The sequence below is a fragment of the Physeter macrocephalus genome, unplaced genomic scaffold (genome assembly GCF_002837175.3).
Source record: "Physeter macrocephalus isolate SW-GA unplaced genomic scaffold, ASM283717v5 random_113, whole genome shotgun sequence".
NCBI classification, from domain to species: Eukaryota; Metazoa; Chordata; class Mammalia; order Artiodactyla; family Physeteridae; genus Physeter; species Physeter macrocephalus.
Genome location: NW_021145399.1, coordinates 24,840 through 46,787, shown reverse-complemented (window position 1 = coordinate 46,787; position 21,948 = coordinate 24,840). Strand labels below are relative to the sequence as shown.

Sequence of the window (21,948 nt, the reverse complement as noted above, 5' to 3'; positions counted from 1 at the left end):
AAAGGATAAAACTTACATAGCTATGTAGAATGAATTCCTAAGATGTGTTCAAATTCACAGTTCAACATTATCTATAGAACGCCACCTTTTTTTTTTTTTTTTTTTTTTTTTGGTGGTACGCGGGCCTCTCACTGTTGTGGCCTCTCCCGTTGTGGAGCACAGACTCCGGACGCGCAGGCTCAATGGCCATGGCTCACGGGCCCAGCCGCTCCGCAGCATGTGGGATCTTCCCAGACCGGGGCATGAACCCATGTCCCCTGCATCGGCAGGCGGATTCTCAACCACTGCGTCACCAGGGAAGCCCTAAAACGCTATCTTTATAGTTCCTGGGAACTTAACCAAAGATGTGAGATAAACTAGATAATCAGATTCAAAAAGAAAATTCTCCTCTGTCTTCTAACTGCCCAGGAAAACTAAGAAGGCTTACACGCTCAGATGCCTCAATTATAAACAGGAGGTTCAATGAGGATTGAAGAGGGACCACGAGAAGCTCCAAGTGTGGGCGACAGAAAACGATGAGCGCAAACAGACACGTGAAGGGAGAGCTCACACCTAGGAGGATGTGCCTAAGAGCCTGGCGTCAAGGTCCCCTCCGGCAGGAAGTAGGGGTCTTGCTCCTGCTGCTTCTTTCCTCCCCCACTTTGAGGCAATCCTTAAGAAGTATGTCTGGCGGATTTAAATATAACAGTCCCTGGGCTTCCCTGGTGGCGCAGTGGTTGAGAATCTGCCTGCTGATGCAGGGGACAGGGGTTCGGGCCCTGGTCTGGGAGGATCCCACGTGCCACGGAGCAACTGGGCCCGTGAGCCACAACTACTGAGCCGGAGCGTCTGGAGCCTGTGCTCCGCAACAAGAGAGGCGGCGATAGTGAGAGGCCCGTGCACCGTGATGAAGAGCGGCCCCCACTTGCCACAACTAGAGAAAGCCCTCGCACAGAAACGAAGACCCAACACAGCAAAAATAAATTAATTAATAAACTCCTACCCCCAACATCTTCTTTAAAAATAATAATAATAATAAAAAAATAACAGCCCCTGCACTGGGATCCTTTTTTGGGCGCCCAATAAACAAGCGAGGTTTCAAAATGTGCCAGGCCTGCACCTGACCTTGTGCAGTTGGGAGTTCAGTCCCAGACCAGGCCTGGCCATACCACCCACCTAGATGTCCCCAACACAGAGCCAGGCCCCACCCCTCAAAGCCAAGAGAATACTTCAGTACCTTCCTCAGGCCAAGTTTGGCAGCAATTTCATCAACCACCTCAGCCTTTGGGTCCTCAAGAAGCTCCAAGCTATTCTGTGTACCAATCTGTGGGGGTATTAAAGAGAGAAGATGGATTTAGAGGAGGGGTTCAGAAAAGCAGCACAGCAGCTCTGTTCCACTTCTGGCTCAAGTGTCACAAAGGAGCACCAGTCTCCCCCTTGCCAAAAAGGAGGGTTAAGGCAGCAGGAAAAGCTCAACCAGATAACTAACACAGGCCAAGCCCTCCAGCCTCTTCCCTTCTAGGGCTGTGCTTTGCTTTTAATCAAGATTCAGAGAACACGAAGAGGCGATATTCAGGCTGGTTCATGTTAGCAGCTCCGTATGACACATGTCGTTGTTTAGGACTAGGGAAGGCTCTCTACACCTTAAGGTTCCTTCGTTGGGGATAGAAGTTAGTTTCAAAACTCCCGTGGATAAATAGTTTTCACTCCAAATAGGCTTGGCTAGATTAGGTAAGATTAGAGCTGTAAGGTAACGTTCGTTCCCAGAAAACAGCCTTGGAAAATTCGTATGCAGCTCCTGCAGGGACAGTGCTTAGCTTCACAGGCAAGGCAGAGTGAGAGAGTACAACAGATACACACACCCTAAGCCAAGGACAGGGCACCTGAAATCGGTAACCTGCTGACCGGCGGGCAGAGCCCTCAGCTTGGGGCAGTGGCGGGGGGCTTGCACTGGCTCACATGCAACCTACACCGGCCACAGGATCCCACTTCCTGCAGAGGCCAAAGCTTGCTGAAATCTTTAATCTGCATGAAATGCAGCTCATAACGCTAAGCATCATACTGAGCAGAAGACCTGGCTATAGAATATGAAAGTGAAGGTAATTCCAAATTGAGTTATACTAATTGGGTATATCCTCGTAAATTAGTCAAATCCTAGCAAAACAACAAAAGAACTTTTATGTTGCTGGGTATGACCCATATGGAGATCATTAATACCTCCAGAGTACAGGTCAAAGCACAAACTCAGAACAAACCTAAGGATTTTGTTTCAAGACATGTGGCAGCATGAGCTTCAACTTCTAATGAGCTGGAGGTTATTAAAGGTCAAGTGTTTCAACCTCCAAGATCCCCAATTTGGGAGCTCTGATGATGTTGTTAGTAGTCTGGACACCAGAGGCTTCCGTTCCGATTTTTGTTCAATCATACTCTTAACAGAACTGTTGAAATGCTTCGTGAAAGGACCCTCCTCAAAACTGAATTGGAACGTCTTGTGCTTCCAAAAGCAGCTCCCGCTGACAGAGCACACTCAGTGCCCAAAGAGTCAGATAAGCAGGGCCTCTGGGTGATCATCTACTGCCATCTCATGTCTCCCTGGAAGTGAACCATCACAAAAAGCCTGGTAAAACATTTCATCTGTAGCTCTCAGTAAATAATAAGAATATTCAAGGGAGTAGACGACACACAATCTGTATAAATACAGCCAGGGAAGAAACGGCATCTGTGCAGGAGCCACACACCTGCACACCAGCCAGTGGCCACAAGGCCTGCAGTTTCAGACCCTGGTTTATTTAAAAAGTAGACCAGTCATGGTGAGACCTCCAGAACACGGCACAGGTGACACACTTGTGTATGGCATGGTGCCCACCCAGAGACAAAGGAGGGGATAGTGTGAAATATATGTGTATCTGCTTATACTAAAAAAATCAAACTTTAGAGATCTAAGCCGAAAACTCCTTAAAGTGGGGGCTACCTATAGGAGAGGGAGGAAATTTGATTAGATTAAGGGGAAGACATTGTTTGTAGATCTCACTTTGCAAATGTGCAAATTTTTTTTACTTTTCCAACATTTTTTTAAATAAAAAATTTCAGACATACAGCAAAGGTTAAAGAATTTACAGTGAACACCGATATCCCACCACCTAATTCAGCCACTAACATTTACTATGTTCCATTCACCCCTCTGGCCATGCCTCAGTGCACCGTGTTTTTGTGTTTTTATATCACACAGTCACCTGCAGGCGTAAGACCCTCCCCTAACTACCTCAGCACATCATGAACCATGATGCAATACGGTTCCAATCTTCACTTTTGTAGTAAACTTATATACAATAAAACAAAATAAATATTTTATATAATATATACTATACAACCATATAAATATTTTACATAATTGTACAAATTAAAAAATATATACGGGCTTCCCTGGTGGCGCAGTAGTTAACAATCCTCCTGCCAATGCAGGGGACACGGGTTCGAGCCCTGGTCCGGGAAGATCCCACATGCCACGGAGCAACTAAGCCGTGTGCCACAACTCCTTAGCCTGCGCTCTAGAGGCCACAAGCCACAACTACTGAGCCCACACACCACAACTACTAAAGCCCGCACGCCTAGAGCTCATGCTCTGCAACAAGAGAGGCCACTGCAATGAGAAGCCCGTGCATCGCAACGAAGAGCAGCCCCCGCTCGCTGCAACTAGAGAAAGCCCGCGGGCAGCCACGAAGACCCAACGCAGCCATAAATAAATCCATTTTAAAAATAAATAAATAAAAAATAAAAATACATACATAAAACCAATCTCTAAATACTGAAAATAAAACAAACGAACATAAATGTGTAACTCGTTGGTGACGCAATCATACAGGGAAGATCTTCCAAGTGACTTTATTATTATTGTTGTTATTTTTTTGCAGTATGTGGGCCTCTCACTGTTGTGGCCTCTCCCGTTGCGGAGCACAAGCTCCGGACGCACAGGCTCAGCGGCCATGGCTCATGAGCCCAGCCGCTCCGCGGCATGTGGAACTTTCCCGGACCGGGGCACGAACCCACATTCCCTGCATCAGCAGGCGGACTCTCAACCACTGCGCCACCAGGGAAGCCCCTTCCAAGTGACTTTAAAACACATTAACCAACTGCTGGTCCCTAGTGGGATATACCCTAGGGGCCCGCCCCTCCCACCAAAACAATCTTGTACTGTTTTCAGTCCCACACTGGTGGTAATTTTGATAGTTATTAAGACAGTTACATGTGTAGCATAAGATAAAGAACTTAAGTAATTTTGTGACTCTAATTCCATAAATCCTGGGACAGCTGATTGTAGGCATGGGCAGAGGAGATACAGAAGCAGAAGAGAGAGGGCAACTGTATGACACTTTTGGGGGAACTGACAAAAGTTGAATAAGATGGCAGATTACATAAAAATATTGTATCAAAGTTCGATTTACTTAAGTTGCTCAATGTACTTGTTATATGAGAACGTGTCCTTATTCTTTGGAAATATACACTGAAATATTTAGGGGCCATGATCTTACTCTCCAATAATTCAGAAAATAAATACTGTGTATGTGTGTATAGAGAGAGAGATAGACTGGGCAAATGATACAGTAAGAGAAGCAGCATGCAACCTGAAAAGGGCTCCCATACAGCCTTCAAAACAAAGCAATACAGAGACCCGTAGACTGCAAATCCTGTTCACGTCTACCTGAGGAGGTTCATAAATCGCAGCCACTTCAGCCCTGATACCAAGAGGAATGTCTTTGTGCTCCGTGTACCGTCCATACAAGTACCCGAAGTGCTGGTTCCCTGTCTTCCTCCAGAAGTCAAGGAAGCGGTCAGCAACTGTATGATTCTCAAACATGATGTTGTCCACATGTCTGTATTTCTGTAGAGTTAACAACAATGGGCTAAATTAAAACACTATTTTATCACAAACTGCTTACAAGTATCTTTTACCTAGCTTTTTAAAACACACACACACACACACACACACACACACACACACACACACTTTAAGAATGTACTCTCGGGGGCTTCCCTGATGGCACAATGGTTAAGAATCTGCCTGCCAATGCAGGGGACATGGCTTCGAGCCCTGGTCAGGGAAGATCCCACATGCCACGGACCAACTTAAGCCCGTGCACCACAACTACTGAAGCCCGCGCTCCACAACAAGAGAAGCTACTGCAACGAGAAGCCCGCGCACCACAACGAAGAGTAGCCCCCACTCTCTGCAACGAGAGAAAGCCTGCGCACAGCAACGAAGGCCCGACGCAGCCAATAAATTAAAAAATAAACTTATTAAAAAAAAAAAAAAAAAAAAAGAATGTACTCTCGGGACTTCCTTGGCGGTCCAGTGGTTAAGACTCTGCGCTCCCAATGCAGTGGGCACAGGTTCGATCCCTGATCAGAGAACTAAGATCCCGCATGCCACACGGGCAGCCAAAAAAAAAAGAATGTGCTATGCCCTTAAGACCACTTCAGATTCTAGTGGGTGGGAGGGGTAGAGATGGGACTCTCATTAAATTATTTCAAATTAATCTTACTGGGATTTTGCCTAAAATGCAGGTTTTCACAATCTCTAGGTGAAAAAAACAGTTTTCAAAAAGAAATTAAGGGCTTCCCTGGTGGTGCAGTGGTTGAGAGTCCACCTGCCGATGGAGGGGACACGGGTTCGTGCCCCGGTCCAGGAGAATCCCACATGCCACAGCACAGCTGGGCCCATGAGCCATGGCCGCTGAGCCTGTGCTTCGCAAGGGGAGAAGCCACAACAGTGAGAGGCCCGCGTACCGGGGGAAAAAAAAAAAAAAAAAAATTTAAGACAGAAAGAGAGAGAGAAGGGGAATTCCCTGCTGGTCCAGTGGTTAAGACTCTGAGCTTCCACTGCAGGCAGCGAGGGTTCGATCCCTAGTTGGGGAACTGAGATCCTGCATGCCGCGCAGCGCGGCCAAAAATAAAATAAAATAAAAACAAAACTTAAAAAAAAATGGAGGGGAGTTCCCTGATGGTGCAGTGGTTAAGAATCCACCTGCCGGACTTCCCTGGTGGCGCAGTGGTTGAAAGTCCGCCTGCCGATGCAGGGGACAGGGGTTCAATCTCTGGTCCGGGAAGATCCCACGTACCACGGAGCAACTAAGCCCGTGCACCACAACTACTGAGCCCGTGCACCCTAGAGCCCAAGGATCACAACTACTGAAGCCCACGTGCTGCAACTACTGAAGCCCGTGTGCCTAGAGTCCTTGCTCCACAACAAGAGAAGCCACCGCAATGAAAAGCCCACATACGGCAACGAAGAGTAGCCCCCACTCGCCGCAACTAGAGAAAGCCTGTGCACAGCAACAAAGACCCAATGCAGCCAAAATAAACAGAAAGAAATGAAGGAAGGAAGGAAGGAAGGAAAGAAGAGAATGAGAGGGAGGGAGGGATGGATGGAGGGAAGGAGAGAAAGAAAGGGAAGAAAGGTTCTCAAACAGTTAAGGAGGGGTGGAATTCTAAGGAGCTAAACACGGGCTGGCAGCGGCAGGGGAAAGATGAGGAGGGCTATTCCTGGAGGGCTGGACAATAAGAATGGAAAAAGCCAGAATAACTGCAAACAGTTTTCCCTGATTCTTTTTTCACTTCTTCCTGAGCCCAGGTCCCTTCTTAACCTGGCCTGGACAGATGCCCTGAGCTGGTCCCAGGGCAGTTCTGTTCAACTACCAATTTCCAGAGCCACAGTTTCTTAAAAGGGAAAGTCACAACCACTGAGCATTTTAAACAGTCACCAAGAAAATTCTGCCTCCACACAAGCCAACAAAACAGGAAACTGAAGGCTCCCCTCTACGCTTGAAAGAGCTAGAGATCTTACAAATAATGTTCTCAGTGTATGATTTCCATAAAAGGGTCAATCAGTCAGCCCCAAAATACCCGAGACTCTGCCCCATGTAACTCACACTGCTACCGGCAGCTCCTTTCCAAGGAGGGGCTTTTCCAGACATTTTCACTCCTCAGCCATGAACACAAATCTACTGCTTTCTGCATCTAGATGGATACAGCAAACATCTCACCTGTCTATTCAGCGTGATGGCACTTGGCTGGCACTTAGTACAGATGCCATTAGGCCATGGAAGGTGTCCCTCACACCCTGATTTAATCTTGCAACTGATGTTCTCCAGGGCAACAAATTTCCCTCTGAAAAAGAAAAGGCAACTTAATTAATTAAACATTACAATGGTGAAAAGTGTAGCAGGAGGCTGGAAATAAAATGTCAGGTATCTTACACTTTCTGAAGGGAGTTCTCAGGAGCTAAGCACGTGGTATCCACAGCAGGGAAAATGTGCTAAAACTTATTCTAATGGAGTTGTAGCTTCTGTCCTGTACACTAGACTGTACAGGAATACAGAACTATTTTCCGATAAAAAGTTTTAATTTTCACTACCACTAAACAGCTATGAAAATTTTTTTTTCCTTTTTCTTTTTATTTTAAATTGGAGTATAGTTGCTTTACAATGTTGTGTTAGTTTCTGCTGTATAATGAAGTGAATGTATATCTATATATACACATATATACGTATACACATATACACTACATATATATGTATATGTATACCTATATCCCCCCCCTCTTGGACCTCCCTCCCACACCCCCATTCCACCCATCTAGGTCGTCACAGAGAACTGAGCTGAGCTCCCTGTGCTATACGGCAAGTTCCCACTAGCTATCTATTTTACACGTGGTAGTGTATTTGTCAAAACTAATCTCCCAATTTGTCCCACACTCTCCGTATCCGTGTCCACGTCTGTTCTCTACGTCTACGTCTCTATTCCTGCCCTGCAAATAGGTTCATCTGTACCATTTTTCTAGATTCCACATATATGCGTTAATATATGAAATCTGTTTTTCTCTTTCTGGCTTACTTCACTCTGTACGACACTCTAAGGTCCATCCACATCTCTACAAATGACCCAATTCCGTTCCTTTCTATGGCTGAGTAATATTTCATTGTATATATGTACCACATAAGATTTTCAACTGTACTGCTAACTATCTAGATCTAACCTATGCCACTGACAGAAAATAAAGTTCTTTTTAAGTTCCATCAATTTATCAGAAACATTTACTTTATGAGTCTCGTACTTAGACTTCTGTATAAAATTCTAATTCATAGAAAAAACCTGATTAGGATACATAACAAAGATATCTTCACTCTGCTTTTGGTCAGTGAGGATGTCCTGGGCCCCACTGTGGACTTGGGGTGAGTCTGCACAAGTGACTTCAGCCTCTGCCACTTTCCCATTCACAAATGGTCCAGTGATCAGTCCCGTCCTCACAAGCCAGCGGCATGCTGGAACGATGGCACCTGGGAAGCAATGATGGCCACCCAGGCTGCATGTTAACAACAGCAACAAGCGAGCCCTTGACCTAGACTGACAAAAGGCAGACAGGTCCCAGCACACTCATGCTCTGGTCAAGACAGCTCCAGAGCTTACCCCACAGATGGGCAAAAATGGGCTTCTGGTGGGTTTGTTTTTTTTTTCCTGGTCTAATTTTTTTTTTTTTTTAAATATGGAACGCTTCACAAATTTGCGTGTCATCCTTGCGCAGGGGCCATGCTAATCTTCTCTGTATTGTTCCAATTTTAGTATATGTGCTGCCGAAGCGAGCGCTAACTTTTTTTAAGTCATTTTAGGATGTTAGCGGGTTGTCAGAGAAAAACTACGAGCAGGCCACCATGACATTCTTCACAAAATGTTGCTGACTCGGGTTCATCCACCGTCTCCTCTCCCTGCACGGATAGGAATCATAAAATCACAGTAAGAAGTCCGTTACTTTCTGGTGAGGTGAGCACATCAACAGAAGGGGGTTGCGCAGGCAAGTAGCTGACATAGTTTAAAAGAAATCAAACTGCTCTCAGCTTGCACTGTCACAGCGCGCTCTCCAAGAGCCAGGATGGCTGCTCCCACTGCCCAACCCCAGCCACGCTGCCCGCCGGGCCGAGCCTGCAGACAGCAATGCTGAGGCACCAGGGGCCAAGCCACGGACAGCGCCACTGCCTCAGCCCTGCTACAGCTGTGGAATTGAGCTGATAAACAGGCAGCCTCCAGGGCAAAGGGCAGACTCCACAGACACAGGACTGGCCACCATCACGCCTTATCTCATCCAGGTTCAGAAACAACTAAGTTGCCAGGGTACCGCATACCCGAAGGGAGGTCAGCGGGGTGCCCCCGGTCCTCCGCAGCCTGGCCTCTGCCTGCTTGGCCTCTGCCCATGCACTGGGCACTGTGGATTACAGCAGGCACCAGAGTCTCCCCCCACTTGTTTCTCTTTTAGAATCAGGACAAGATTGGAGGAATACAAACACTTCACGCCCAGACTTTGATCTTTACTTTTCTCACTCGTATGTCCAGGGGCTTTAAGCAACACGTGCCAGAGACAGAAAACAAACTGCGCCCCAAAGCCACATGGGTGCCGCCACCTGCACTCAGGCTGCTTACTTGTCGGCCCCTCCGGTCAGCTTCCGGATGTAGGCGTGGAAGGACATGTGCTTCACGGGAGGCTCCAGGTGATTTAGGTAGTCCTCGTCGAAAGGCTGCCAAAACACACAGTCAACAGTCATGCACTCACCGCTGGGGTCGGGTTGCAGTCGCAGCCTCCACCCGCCAAGCCCCGAGGCGGGTGGGCAGGCAGGAGGGAGAACTGGCGATGGGTCCTCACTATCGTTCTAAGTCAGAACCAAGTTCTTCTCTGTGTATCAGTTATCTTTTCAAGATTGAAATGAATCTCTATTAAACACAAAATGCTCTAAGTCAAATAAATGTCAGGTAAATTTTGCAAAAAAAAAAAAAAAAAAAAAGCCATACAACGAAGCAAGAGGAGCCTCATGAAGAAAATCAGGTTGGCCTTCCTGCCGTAAATTCAGTGTTAACCAGTCACCAGTCGGCATTATTGTGGTAACACTCAACCTCACCACGACAAATCAGTAGAGGAGATGTGAGATTCAGGGTAGAGTAAATCAAAACAATAATGAGCACGAAAACCGCCAGGCCCAGCTTTGTGTCAGGTTTTAAAAGGACTGTCCAGGGAGCCCAGTGTAAATGCTGCCCCTTTATCACAGCAATACCCATGCCCCAGCCGTTCATAATCCACCCAGAAGGTCACTCCCATAAATAAAGGCTCGTCCTCTCAGTGCAGCCTGCACTAGTGGGAATACGAGGCCCAGGGCAATAAATAGGTAAGTTCCTTGAACCACTCCGACCCAGCCCAGCGACTTAGGGGAAGTGTCAAGACGGCTCTGGGAACTCACTCTACTCGGACTCTCACCTCTAGAGGAACGCAGTGCACGCACTTCCCCAGAGGCCCATGTCGGCACCTAGAGCACAGGGAAGAGAAACGCACAGCGTCAGCACACTGCTCTTCTGCTGCTGCCTCCCTGAATGTTGATACTTAAAAGGCACATCATACCTAATAAAGTACTTCCCCATCCACATGAAATTATCTGAAATGGTATGTGGTGAACAGTTTTTAACGGTTTAATATTTTGGTGTGTATTAGAAAATACCGACCAGCGCACCAAACCTGTGATTTCATGGATATTAACTGACTTCATGGATATTAACACAAACTAAAAGCAAAACTGAATGGATTTAAAGTCAATTTAAATAAAAATGTTTGGTAAAGACTAAGAAAGTTGGTACATGGACATGGCAAAACCCCTGAGAATGGTACATAAATAGCTAAAGTGTGGAAAACACCCACTTCATGCATATTTTGGAAAAAAGCATGAAAAGAACGCTTGGCTCTGTGGGTTTCAGTCTGCGCATAGTAGGACGGTGGAGATGCGTTCGGGCACCAACAGGCTCAGTCACAGCAATGTCCACATGGGGTCGGAACTCCTAGGTGCACTGCATTCTACATTTCAGAGCAGAAAGGGCCTGAGTCTCCCAACAGGCAGACTCTTGCAGGTGATACACGCACAGGCACATGCACACTCAAAAAGATTCCTAATGAGGTCTCACAAACACGGATCGGGGTAGGAGGGGCACTGGGAGGAACACAAATGGGGGCAGAGAGCCAGTTGATGGCCACGGCCACAGAGTGGCTCCACGCCAACTGCAGCTCAGCACCATCTGGGGCCCTTTGATCTGAGACATACGGGTCACTAATGCAGCATGTGGAATCCCAATATCTCAATGTCTTGATTACAGGGTGATGCAGTTACAAAGACTCCACTGAAGAGACAATCTTCGCTCAGACAATTTTACATCACTGAGTTTGAATTCAGATGTTTCTAAACAGTCTCCTTAAAAAGAACTGCAAAAAATCTATAATAAACAAATGTACACAAGCATAAGCATTTTATACACTCCTTGGTGAAAAGTGAATATTCAAAGAAGGAGCAGCACCTTCAGCAAATGAAGTGTTCCCTAGAAGAATGGAAAGAGTGTACTGAATATGGAAGGTTGAGATTCCTCCACTAAAATTAAATGAGACAACGTGAACAAGGACCTGCACCAGCAGGTGCCCAGGTACCACCCCCTCCACCCTGTCACACTTGCTAAAGCCCACTCTGCACAAGCATTCAGGTGTCTCAGGGGCACACCACGGTGAGGACTTCTTAGAACTCTTAGTTCTCAACACTTAGAAAATTTTAAACTACATGTGGGGCTTCCCTGGTGGCGCAGTGGTTAAGAACCTGCCTGCCAGTGCAGGGGACACAGGTTCGAGCCCTGGTCTGGGATACCGCGAAGCAACTAAGCCCTGACGCCACAACTACTTAAGCTGTGCTCTACCTGCACGTCTGGAGGCTATGCTCCGCAACAAGAGAGGCCGCGACAATGAGAGGCCCACACACCGCGATGAAGAGTGGCCCCCGCTTGCCACAACTAGAGAAAGCCCTCGCACAGAAACGAAGACCCAACACAGCCATAAATAAATAAATAAATTAATTAAAACAAACAAACCAAAAAAAAAAACCTGTGCTCTAGAGCCCGCGTGCCACAACTACTGAAGCCCGTGCACCTAGAGCCTGTGCTCCGCAACAAGAGAGGCCACTGCAGTAAGAAGCCTGCGCACGGCAACAAAGAGCAGCCCCCGCTCGCCACAACTAGAGAAAGCCCACACGCAGCAAAGAAGACCCAACGCATCCAAAAGTAAAAACTGATTAATTAATTTTAAAAAAGGACAATCACAGTGTATTTTAAAAAATAATAAAGTACACGTGGAGCATACTTTGAGATTCAAACAATGAGAGAAAGCTCACAGAATAATTTGAAGTGAGATGTAATCTGAAAATAGATGGTCAAACTCAAAACTTACATTTCTTTATCAGGACACGTTACAGACATTTCACTTCACTGACACTGTGGCCCCGCAGGCACTTACAGCTGTGGGTCACGGCTCCTGTAGATCTTCCCGTCCTGCCTGCTGAGGTACTGGTCGATCTCATCTTCCACCACGTTGGGAGCACCACAGGCCTTTAACCCCAGTGGGGACGATGTCTCCATCTCAGACGACGGTCCAGCAAGGCTCGAGGGAAACAGGAACAACAAATCTCCATGCCTGTTCAAATGACAAATGTTAAGTAGAAGCTGCCTTCCTTTCTTTACAATCTGAGCTGCACAGAAGATCAACTCAGGTGTGAGAACTTCTGACACCTGAAAACAGCAACATCAACCACCCTGCAGGTCTAAACAATAAGGCTTCCAATTTTAAGAGACCCGAGTTCTCTTTTCCCGCCTCCCCTGTGAAAGTCAGCAGCAGGCTCTCTGGACTGTAACATAACTTCCTTACAACCACACTGCGCAATCTATGCTGCACATGCATACACGCACCTGGTTCCACAAAGAAGACACAAAATCACAGCTGACACTGGAGCTGCATGGTCCCCTCCCTCCTCCTTCTCTGCTTAGCTCCCACTTTCCCTCATTCGTTCCTTGGCCTTCTCTTCAGCTGCCCCCCATTTACTTGCCTGGGACATATCCTTCTACTGCTTTCTCTACGTTCACAAATACATGTGTACATAACACACGTCACTGATATACAAACCTGAGATGATAAGAGACACACTTCCTGCATTTGCTGTTCTCTCATAATCCCTCCAAACACGGTCTACGTCTAATCAACGTTCTGCAGTGAAGTTGCCTCAGAATACACTTTGCTGCTCCCCGCATGACGGACATGGCTCCCTGTGGGACCTGCCACCACAGGCCCCACTGCAGAAACGCCCAGAGACGGGTGGTCGCACGGTCTCCCGGCCGTAGGGCGGATTTCCGGGAGAGGGCCCGTTAGACTTCAGGAGTTTCGTTTGTTCCTAAAGCCGCTGACGTACTGCTTTCCACAAAGGCTGCCATGATTCACAGTGCAAAGGACAATATTTGGTTTTCGATCATTTTCAGTGTGAACAGCGTCCTTCCACCGTCAGACCCACTGCTGACTTAGCCAGAGCCTGACTGCCACCCCGCCAGTATGGGTGAACAGTCCCCACCCGGGAGCACTGCGGGTCCTGAGACACTCAGCGTGTTCAACACCAGTACAGGAGGAAAAGCTGTAGCACCACCACCAGGCAAGTATTTCACTGCTCTCAACAAGATGCACATACAGGAAGAAAGACTGAAAGAACTGCCTGCAGCCCCCAACCAACAAACGGAGAGAATAGGAGCAGGCGCCACAGCTGGGACGGCAGGAGGCTGGGCTGCAGCTCTTCAACGGGTCTGCTCGCCCCTCTTTTCCCTCCCATAATTTAGCGTGATAAAATCACCAACTTGTAATTGAAGAATTTGCTTCTAACAGCAAATGAGATATTCCTAAACACCTTCCAGCTTCAGGATACATGGCTCAAATGCTACATCAGTTTTAACAAATATCCTCTAAAATGCACTGTGGAGCTCTAAAGAAAGGAGTTTCCCCAAGGGTCCAAAAACCCACAGCAGCTCAAATAAGAGTAGTGAAGGAACCTCCGGCCAGCCCATCATGGGAACCCTGAGCTTGGCTTATAGCCATTGTCTGGGCCACGAGAGACGAGAACTTGAGCCTTCCTGCCCAAAGCGAGCTGCTGAACCTGAAATGCCACACAAAGCCAGATGTCCGAAGGATGTCTCAACCGCTGGGAAAAACCCACCAGTTGAAAACAGGAACCAAGGAGGAATCCTGTCTCCTCCATCCACTATGCTGTAGGGGAAAAAGTCACTGCTGAGAAGTCTGTAACCAAAGGCCTGCTCTGCCATGTGTCCGGGGTAGAATCAGGGATGCTACTTGGTTCAGGAAACCAAAGACAGAAATTAACTCAAGTGCTGGGTCCATGACGCCCCCTTGTGCCGACAGAAGCAAATGGCTTCTCCGTAGAAAAGCCACCAAGCCCAGATCTTTCAGGGTCCCCTAAGACCAAGACTGGCCAAATATAAGCTCTCAAAAAAAGATCACCAAATATACAAGAGAAACAAGCCACTGCGAGCAACAGAGGGCAGACAACAATCAACAGATTTAGACAGCCAAGGACTTCAGGTGTGGAATCCAAGACAAAGAATATAAACTTACGTATGGAATGTTAGCTGGAAACAGAACAAAAAGAGTACAAGCAACAAGAGACTATCCGCAATCCGCAATGACCAGAGGCTCGGAGAGTGGGCGGAGGGGCTGCAGACTCAGCAGCTCTTCCCAAATCCCCCGCTTAGGGACAGGCTCGACAACAACAGCAACAGTGTGACAGGACCCTCACAAACCCTGAATTCACTCGGGGGAGACTGACCCCAGACACCTCAAGACCCGAGAGGGAAGCATCAGGTGTGTGACAGGCCAAGGCAGAGCCTCCAGAGAACCCAGCAGTCTTCACTGGGAGCCTGGGGGTCAGTGTGAGAGCATAGCAGGAGCTGGGAAGGAGCCCCTGTGAGCACATGACCTAACAGACAGGGCTGAAAGGAATCAAACAGAATTAAATAGAAAAAAGTTAAAAACGTAATCACTGAAATAATAGAGGGAATGGGGGAGAGGTAATATTTAGATATAATGTGGACTTTCCTGGTGGTCTAGTGGTTAAGAATCCGCCTCCCAATACAGGGGACGCAGGTTCGATCCGTGGTTGGGGAACTAAGATTCCACATGCTGCGGGGCAACTAATAAGCTGACGTGCTCTAGAGCCCGCGCACCACAACTACTGAGCTTGCACGCCACAACTAGAGAGAGAAGCCTGCGTGCTGCAACGAAGATCCCATGTGTCACAGCTAAGACCCGAAGCAGCTAAATAAATAAATAAACAAAATATAAAAATAAATAAAATACCTTTAAAAAAATAAATAGAGATAATGGCCAAGAATTTTCTAGACCTAACCTGCAGATACAGAAAACACATTTTACATCAGGTAGCATTAAACCAACCAACCAACCAACTAGGAATCCACACCTGGACAGGTCAAACAGGAACCACAGGACCCCAAGACAAACAGAAGATCTTAAAAGCATCCAGAGGGGAAAAAAAGAACCTACAAATGAACAAAAGAATTATAACAGCCAGCTGAACTGCGACAATGGAAGCAGAGGCAGTGGAGTGAAACCCACAAGGAGCTCAGGGTGACCACACTCTTACAGACACGGTCAGATAACTCTCGAGCGGTGCCAGGACGAGGTTCTCAAGTTTGGGCTTGTGCTGCTCAACAAGCATCACAACTATCACTGGAAAGACATGCTCTAGGAAAATCCAGAAAGACATGCCATCCAACTGTGACCACACCTCAGGTAGACAGGGTGTTTCACTCTGCGGCCCCCGTTTCTGGCATCCAGTCATCAGAATAGCTTAGACACACAGCTGCCACCCCTGCAGTGCTGCTTGTCACGTGCAGGCACCGGACAACCATGTGGAGGAGGCATCGCCACCCCCTTGAGACAAGGGTGGTAAGGCCCAGTGAGGTTAGGTGACTTCCCAGGCACACAGCCAGTGAGTGTTGGGTGTGAGTCCAAACCCGAGTAACGCCCATAGGAAGTGATTCTCAAGATGCAAAAACCCTTTGCAAGCTGGAAGAAAAGATGACCCTCACCCACTGGAAACGAACGTAAACAGGGAAAGGCTTTACATCATCACAGCGGCAGGCAAAGAGCAGGTGCCGAGCGAATATTTGTTGAAGAACAAATAAATTAATGCTAAAACTGTATTTTTCCCCCTTAGATATACTAGTTGTGAATCTAAAAATGACCACACAAACTGCCAAAATAGCCTATTATTCTGACTGGTAAAAGGTACACAGCCAAGTGCCAGCAAAGCCCAGCCCAACCCTCAGCCAGTGGCTACAGCAGCCAGGCTGCCTGTAGCCCCGATGGGAGAATTCCCTGCCCTCTGTCTGAGGATAAAGATGACTTGAAGGGTTCTGCTCACTGATACATGAGGTGTGCCCAGGCAGTTCAGACAGGAGTCAGCAAACCTCTCTGTAAAGGGCCAAATAGTAAACATTTTCAGCTTTGCAGACCATACAGTCTCTGTCACAATCACTCAGCCCTGCCCTTGTAGCGTGAAAACACATAAACGAATGAATGTGGCTGTGCTCCCATAAAACTAGAAAAACAGGCAGTGGGCTGCAGGAAGAGGTCTCTGCACCCTAGAAACTCCTTCTGACATTACCCATCAATTCTAAGGCACTCCAGGGTGTCCTGCCAGCAAGAAATACAGCGTGGGTAACAGGCCACTGTACTGCCAGCCCCCAACCTCGCAAGCAGGTCCCGAGGCAGAACGACGCACAGAGCTACATTCAAGGTCCTTCTCCGCAGTGAAGCAGCTGAGTGTGCAGGTGCACACACAACCCAGGACCATACTCCTTCTCTGTGACATACATCCCCGAATTCCGCAAGTCAATCAAACCGGCTCAAGAGTAACTGCAGATTCAGTGTGGCTGCCAAACACCTGGCAAGAAGCAGAGTCACCTGCACTTTGGTCTGCGTTTGGGACCGTAATCACAGTAGCACGAGAAGGAAAAAGGAGAGAACTGAGCAGCCTCAGGCGGGTAACTGGTGCCAGCATGCCCTCCCCACTCCCCACCTTCTCCCCTTGGGCACTCACTTGATCTTCAGCAGGTTGAGGGATTTGTTAGATGACGCTGTTATTTCTCCAGTCTTGTTTCTATTGATGTAAACCGAGAAGCCGTTATTTTGGAAGCCAAACTCCTTTGCGACCTAAAACAAGACCCAAACAACAGAGATTTAATAAAATGTTGAAGTCTCACTACTCTGACCACATATACACCAGACAGTACTAGTGAGTTTAGTAACTGCTCCTCATTAACCAAATTTCTCTTGTTATTTTGCTCTCTCGTGAGGAAATTTGAGTCTGGGGCCAAGAGAGGGGTCAGATCTGGAGCTTGACTTTTAGGGTCATCAGAGTAGAGCTAAACAAAGAAGAGACAGGGAATCTTGGCAGAGAAACAGAAATGATAAAATAGAATCAAACAAAAATTCTACAACTGAAAAACACAATAACTGAAATAGAAAATCACTGGGTGGGCTTATCATCAGAAGGGAGATGACAAAAACAAAGTCAATTAAAGATGGGTTAACAGAAACCAGACAATCTGAAGACAGAGATTTGAAAGAAAAATGAACAGAGTCTTAGGAACCCCTGGGACAATATCAAATGATCCTCAGAAGAGAATAAGGCTAGGACTGAAAAACATTTGAAGAAAGAATGGCCAAAACCCTTAAATTTGATGAAAAACATAAGAGTAACAAATCCAGGAAGTTCAGCAAAACCAAAGTAGGATAAATAAAGAGAAAACTACGCCTGGGCATGTCATCATCACACTGCTAAAATCCAAAGATCAATGGAGACCAGAAGACAATGGAACAACATCTTTAAAGTGCTGAGGCAGGAATAAACATCTGTCAACTCAGAATTCTCCATCCGGAGAAAATACCCTTCAAATACAAGGGCAAAATGAAAACATTCTCAGGTCTTTAAGACCCAAGGGCACCTGTTGCCCGTAGCCTCCACCACAATAAATGCCAGAGGATGTCCTTCAGGCTGAACAACACCAGACAGAAACTCCGACACAGAGGACACACGAAGGTAAGAACTCCAAATCACACAGTAGGAAACCATCACAGAATTGCCAGGAGAATCCTGACAGAGCAACAACCACAGGTCAGGAACAGGACCAGGGAGGAGCCACATGTCCCTGAGTCACCCAAAGGCTCACCTCCTTCCCCCATTTTCTACCTTGTAAAAAGCAGCAGGGTTTTTTACCTATGATTGATTTGCCCTTTAACACGAAATTATTGATAAAACCTAGAATTTAAGGGCTTCCCTGGTGGAGCAGTGGTTGAGAGTCCGCCTGCTGATGCAGGGGACACGGGTTCGTGCCCCGGTCCGGGAGGGTCCCACATGCCGCGGCCCAAGGGCACCTGTTGCCCGTAGCCTCCACCACAATAAATGCCAGAGGATGTCCTTCAGGCTGAACAACACCAGACAGAAACTCCGACACAGAGGACACACGAAGGTAAGAACTCCAAATCACACAGTAGGAAACCATCACAGAATTGCCAGGAGAATCCTGACAGAGCAACAACCACAGGTCAGGAACAGGACCAGGGAGGAGCCACATGTCCCTGAGTCACCCAAAGGCTCACCTCCTTCCCCCATTTTCTACCTTGTAAAAAGCAGCAGGGTTTTTTACCTATGATTGATTTGCCCTTTAACACGAAATTATTGATAAAACCTAGAATTTAAGGGCTTCCCTGGTGGAGCAGTGGTTGAGAGTCCGCCTGCTGATGCAGGGGACACGGGTTCGTGCCCCGGTCCGGGAGGGTCCCACATGCCGCGGAGCGGCTGGACCCATGAGCCATGGCCGCTGAGCCTGTGCGTCCGGAGCCTGTGCTCCGCAATGGGAGAGGCCGCAACAGTGAGAGGCCCACGTATCGCAAAAAACAAAAAAACAAAAAAACCAACCTAGAATTTATTTACTGTAAGGAAAACAAGAGTTTAAAGATTAACTTTATGTACTAACAGTATTTTCTGCTGATTAAAAAAAATGATTGAAAGTAACTCTAGGGCCTTTCCTGGTGGGGCAGTGGTTAAGAATCTGCCTGCCAATGCAGGGGACACGGGTTCAAGCCCTGGTCCGGGAAGATCCTACATGCTGTGGAACAACTAAGCCTGTGCGCCACAACTACTGGGCCTGCGTTCTAGAGCCCGCGGGCCACAACTACTAAAGCCCGCGCGCCTAGAGCCCATGCTCCGCAACAAGAGAAGCCACCGCAATGAGAAGCCCACGCACCACAACAAAGAGTAGCCCCTGCTCGGTGCAACAAGAGAAATCCTGTGCGCAGCAATGAAGACCGAACGCAGCCAAAAACAGATAAATAAATAAATTTTTAAAAAGGTAACTCTGAATCACCTTGTCGTTCTGAAATTCTGAAAATGATAACAAGAAATGGCCTTTAAGACTAAGTTAAGACTTTGTATCAAGTATTACAAGTATTTGATACCATGTGATTTTTTCCTCTCCAAGGTAAAAGTGGCATTAATAAATAAAGCACCAGGAAATTAGGACCGTGAAATTTGTATTCCCAAAAGCAAAAAGGTAAAAATAAAGACTAAAAATAATGGCTCTCTTTTTCTGAAACAGATATAAACTGAAATTAACAAATTGTGGCACTTTATCTATTCTGCAAAACTATTCTGTTTTTCTGTAGACAAAGCACTGCAATTATTGCCAAGAATGAGAAAGAACTCTTGTACCAGGAAGGTCGGCTTTGTGAGTTAGCACAGCACTCCTGGGATGTAAGGCAATCTCCGGAGTGGAGTAGGGTACCATGTGGGTGGCCCTGTGGGCAGAGGGAACTTCCCTGTGACCACATGACTGAGCTCTGTGCTTTATATCAGGACTGAGATTCAGCTGCATTTTCAAATACGATAACCAACAACATTACTTCACATATGTTGAACCCCACTTTTGGGAGATGAAGAAATACAAGTATTAGGTTTTATATGATGCTCCTGTGAAAATAACCACTTCTCTGAACTCTGTGAATTCTTTACCTAAAGGTACAGAAATCTAACAAAAGGTACCAAGCATTAAAAAAAAAAATCTTAGTAGAGTCTTATAAAAGCACAATTAAAATCTTAAAAACTTTATTTCACATCTGAGGTAATCTTGATGTGTAACTACTGTAATAAAACCAGAAACACGGTATGGAGTAAAATTAATACAAATGTTTATAAGTGAAGGTAACAGAAAAGAATACATGGCATGATTCCAGTTATCTTAAGTTCAAAATAGGCAAAACTAAAATTTAGGGTTTAGGAATGCATACTGTGCGGTAAAACACAGAAAAGGTGGGGAGCAACCCCCGTCAAGTCAGGAGAGGGGTGACAGGGTGAGGGAGTAGGAAGGCTGACCTATGGTTGCTAGAGACTGGCACTGCCCCCCACCCAGACCTGGGTATTTGCTTCATCATCAATCATTTCGGCTGTTCATATTTTTCAAGCATTTCTTAGCAAGTATTTTATTTCACAGTTAAAAAAAAAATTTAAGTATTATAAGGGAAAACGTCACTTGCTGCTGAGAGGTCAGTTAAGATAGGACTGAGGGGAATTCCCTGGTGGTCCAGCACTTTCACTGCCGAGGGCACAGGTTCAATCCCTTGTTGGGGAACTAAGATCCCACAAGCCACACAGCGTGGCCAAAAGAAAAAGAAAAAAAAAAGATAGAGGTAGGATCTGGGGTGATTCAGTAAGGGCCAATTCAGGGGAGTGACAGCAGCAGAAGCAAACTCTTGGGTCGTGGAGGTGAGGGAAGACACCGGCCAACACAGCCAGAAGAACTTGTCCTGGAGGGGTTTACGGTCTGGTGATTCACAGAGAAGGAATTCTTGAGTGAAAAGCATTAGATGGTCTCAAAGGAACCAGTAACTCAAGATTCTATGAGATTTTCAATGCAAGCCATCTCATCACATTTGCAAAACCAATTTCCTTAGAGGGCATAATGCCACATATTAAATCAGGATTAAGGCTGTCAAGTATGGGGACAGCAAGTTGGAGCCAACAATGTTCACAGTGGTCAACATACACTTTTCAGGCAAGTCTGTGAGGAGACAGGAAGGCCATTTCAAAGCCCACTTATAAGGCACAAATGCACAAATTATTAATTATTAAAAATCAAGGGACTTCCCCAGCAGTCCAGTGGTTAGGACTTTGCCTTCCAATGCAGGGGGTGCAGGTTCGATCCCTGGTCTGGGGGCTAAGATCCTGCATGCCTCTCAGCCAAAAAACCAAAACATAACACAGAAGCAGTATTGTAACAAATTCAATAAAGACTTTAAGAACCGGAGCCTGCGCCCCGCAAGGGGAGAGGCCACAACAGTGAGAGGCCCATGTACCGAAAAAAAAAAAAAAAAAAAGAAAAGAAAATGGTCCACATCAAAAAAATCTTAAAAAAAAAAAATCAGTATGAGTCCACTTATGTGAGATACCTGGAGTAAGATTCATAGAGATAGAAAGTAGAGTGATTACCAAGGGATGGGGGAGGGAGAGAGGGAGTTAGTGTTTAATGGGGACAGAGTTTCAGTTTGGGAAGATGAAAAAGTTCTGGAGATGGATGGTGGTGATGGCTGCACAGCACTGTGAATGTACTTAATGCTACTGAACTGTACAGTTAAACATGGTTTACACAGCAAATTTTATGTTATTTTTCTTACCACAGAAAAAAAAAGACGTAAAACTACATTTATTGACATAAAACTATGTCCATAACCTATTGCCAAGTGAAAAAAAGCAGGAAACAAATGATCACAAGGTGACATTTGAACTTCGCTAGAACGGGTGCATCTTACAGCAAGAGGCTTACAACTCTCGCCTGCAGGGCAGCAGGGCTGACATACATGTCACTGCCTGGGCTCATGCAAACCTGTCACCCAGTTAGCTAAACAACTGTCACCCCTCAACATTTCTATCAAACAATCCATTTAATGATAAATCAAGGAAGGAACAGGGATCTCAGTTTTTTTTTTTTTTTTTTTTTTTT

The 21,948-nt window shown here is 46.5% G+C and overlaps 1 protein-coding gene and 1 non-coding gene across 4 annotated transcripts in view; both read right to left on the bottom strand.

Moving 5' to 3' along the window:
• NPLOC4 (NPL4 homolog, ubiquitin recognition factor) overlaps positions 1-21,948 on the bottom strand; it is a 58,641-nt gene that overhangs the window by 29,588 nt on the left and 7,105 nt on the right. For all 3 annotated transcript variants that reach the window (XM_007125640.4, XM_024130058.3, XM_028484056.2), the window contains exons 3-9: positions 16,992-17,104; positions 12,335-12,511; positions 10,274-10,322; positions 9,448-9,542; positions 7,020-7,143; positions 4,679-4,858; positions 1,217-1,303 (exon numbers count right to left, since the gene is read on the bottom strand). In XM_007125640.4, coding sequence (XP_007125702.1) covers positions 1,217-1,303; positions 4,679-4,858; positions 7,020-7,143; positions 9,448-9,542; positions 10,274-10,322; positions 12,335-12,511; positions 16,992-17,104 — 825 coding nt within the window. The remainder of the gene's footprint in view (positions 1-1,216; positions 1,304-4,678; positions 4,859-7,019; positions 7,144-9,447; positions 9,543-10,273; positions 10,323-12,334; positions 12,512-16,991; positions 17,105-21,948) is intronic.
• Positions 8,513-8,619, bottom strand: LOC112066616 (U6 spliceosomal RNA). Its single transcript, XR_002892761.1, has one exon. It is a non-coding gene; the product is annotated as a U6 spliceosomal RNA (small nuclear RNA).